The sequence below is a fragment of the Hipposideros armiger genome, unplaced genomic scaffold, assembly GCF_001890085.2.
Source record: "Hipposideros armiger isolate ML-2016 unplaced genomic scaffold, ASM189008v1 scaffold_385, whole genome shotgun sequence".
NCBI classification, from domain to species: domain Eukaryota; kingdom Metazoa; phylum Chordata; class Mammalia; order Chiroptera; family Hipposideridae; genus Hipposideros; species Hipposideros armiger.
The window spans coordinates 469603-472147 of record NW_017731735.1 but is presented as its reverse complement, the minus strand read 5'-3'; the positions used below and the strand labels follow the sequence as shown (position 1 = coordinate 472147).

The 2545-nt window shown below is 44.9% G+C and overlaps 1 protein-coding gene across 2 annotated transcripts in view; it reads left to right on the top strand.

Moving 5' to 3' along the window:
* Positions 1 to 2545, top strand: part of LOC109393682 (dehydrogenase/reductase SDR family member 4) — a 15463-nt gene that overhangs the window by 4587 nt on the left and 8331 nt on the right. For both annotated transcript variants that reach the window (XM_019663158.1, XM_019663159.1), the window contains exon 3: positions 1387 to 1488. In XM_019663158.1, the coding sequence (XP_019518703.1) occupies positions 1387 to 1488 (102 nt within the window). The remainder of the gene's footprint in view (positions 1 to 1386; positions 1489 to 2545) is intronic.

Genomic DNA, 2545 nt, shown 5'->3' with positions numbered 1-2545 from the left:
TGATGCAGTCCACCATCTTCTCCCCACCCCGAAACGTGCACACATCATTTTCTAACATATTCTGCACTTTCCTAGTCACAAGCCCATAGGCCAGACTTACACAGAGCCAAGGCAGGTGACTGGGATGTTGTGTCAGGACACCAAAATGTACAGAGCGCAAGAAAGTATTGATAGTGGTTTTAAAAGATCATGTGAGTTTACATTTTGTTAAATTTACATGTTGACAACTCAAGCATTCCTTCAGCAGTGTAGAAACAACTGAGCTTAGGCACCTACATACTTAGCAAGAATAATTAGTGAAAACGGGAGCTAGCAGATGTTAGGTACTATGTGTTTCTTAGGCACACATTGTTAATACCATCCCTGTGTGCACCAAATCTCAAACCACAAAGTTGACTGGAGGGCCCATTTTCTGCTACTTGCCCCAGGCATCGAAACTGCCAGTTCTGGACAAAGGCAAATAAGATTTCAGGGCGGCATATCCTTGGCAGGTTCTGTTTGGCCATTCATTACTGTAGTATATGCGGTGAGATGTTACCTTTCTTGGTTTTCCCAGTTTCAATCTCAGTTTCTGCCTTGAATCTTCCATGCTTCCAGGCCAAAGAAAAAACAAACAACAAACGGGGTGGGACAGTGGGGGTGGGGGTAGAAGACAATATAACCAAGTAAGTATGGAACTGCTTTAAGTCCAGGCTGGTGTCTTCTCCACCAGACCTATTTCAGTTCTGCCACCACTAACTAGCTTTGTGCCGTAAGCAAATCACTTTACCTCTCCCACAGACCCAAATAAACAGGCCTCTTGTTCTTAGCCTGGCCCTAATATGCCATTACTGAGCTGTAGGACTTTGAGAAATGAACTTCCCTGGACCTGTGTCATCACCTTCACCCTGAGGACATGGAGTTACAGGACCCCTAAAAGCCCCTCCCAGTGGTAACTTTCTATGGATCTATTTAAACTGCTTTCTCCATTCAGGTAGGTGTGAACAGGCTGAGTTTGAGATAGTGGTAACTCATTCTAGGAGATGGTAAGCACTTGGAGAATTGGGGCTGGGACTCAGTGTGAAAGGAGAAAGGCTCTAGAAATAGGTTTTGAGGTGAGAGCTGAAGCCATGAGATAAAGGAGCTCCCCAAAGGGAGAGTATAAAGAGCAAAGGGTTAGTGACAGCCTTAGAAGAAGTGGGGGTCAGGAAGAAAAGATGCCAAAGAAATTAGACGACTTTAAATGTTTAGCAGCAGAATTTAGGGTAGCCTTGGAGAAAAATGTTTCAAGAAACAGAGATGTCATTTTGACATCTTGTTCCTAAGAAGGAATTCTGTATTAACATTGGTAAATGCACCTCCCCAACTGATCTGCAGCCCTGACTCAGACCTTCCTCCTCTCTCTAGGCTGTGAAGCTTCACGGGGGCATTGACATCCTGGTCTCCAATGCTGCTGTCAACCCTTTCTTTGGAAACCTACTGGATGCCACCGAGGAGGTGTGGGACAAGGTGAGAAGGGATTCAAGCAGCAGNCTAACTAATTGAAAGACTGGTAGAAATAATTTGGGTAATCTTAGAAGAGGGGGATGTTAAATGATGATAGATGGTGGTATGGTAGACAGCATAAAGTTATTCCATTTTTTTAATACTTTATTTTGACATTCAATATTATTTTCTATTAATTTCAGGTGTAGAGCATAGTGGTTAGCTTCTTTATGTCCATAGTTGTGGGGCTTCTGTTCAGCTAGACTTCAGGTGATTCTCAATAATGGTTGTTCTGTGGGTTAGCTGTAATTGATGTGGTCCTGAGAGGAGGTAAGCACAGTGTTTACCTACTCTGCCATCTTGACCAGAAATCAAAGTTATTCCATTTTTAAGGAACCGTTTGGGAATGCTCAAATGCACATTAGAGAGAACCAACTCTAGGTCCAAGAAAATCACCTTGCCTGGTATAGGCTGCTGGACAGAGCCTAAGTTTGGTTTCTTGATCCTGAGACTGAAGGGAGCCATCTGGGATCCTGGGCCAATTAGTGACTAGCCATATGACATGTACATAGCAACTTAATATCAAAATCCTGCCAAGAAAACAATCTCTCACCCCCACCAGGTCCACTTAACCTATGCTGCAGCCCTGGCCTAGCAGCGGGGCTTGAGCTAGACCTTGAGGAGTGGATGGGATGGACAGATGTAGTAGGATGGGGTTCCAGATGACCCTCCAAAATGAGCAGACAGCTAAGGAGGGACTGAAGCGAAGAGGGGAGCACTGTCAGCCCACAGCAGAGAGCACAGGCTCGGGAGTGCTGGTGTAATAGCATGGTGGGAAAGAGAGGACACAGGGGCCTCCATAGTCTCCCAAAGGAGTTTAGACATCACTGTAGGAAATAAGAGGCCATGTGAGGTTTTGAGCAAGATGAAAATGGTTATTCAAGAAAGAGAATCTGGCACTGGTAGGAAAGACATATTGGCGTAGAGAAGACTCTGAGCCAAGGGCATCAGCAAGGGAGCTGTTGCTGTCATTCAGGTCTAGAGCAGTAGAACCACAATGGATATGCCCAACAGACATTTA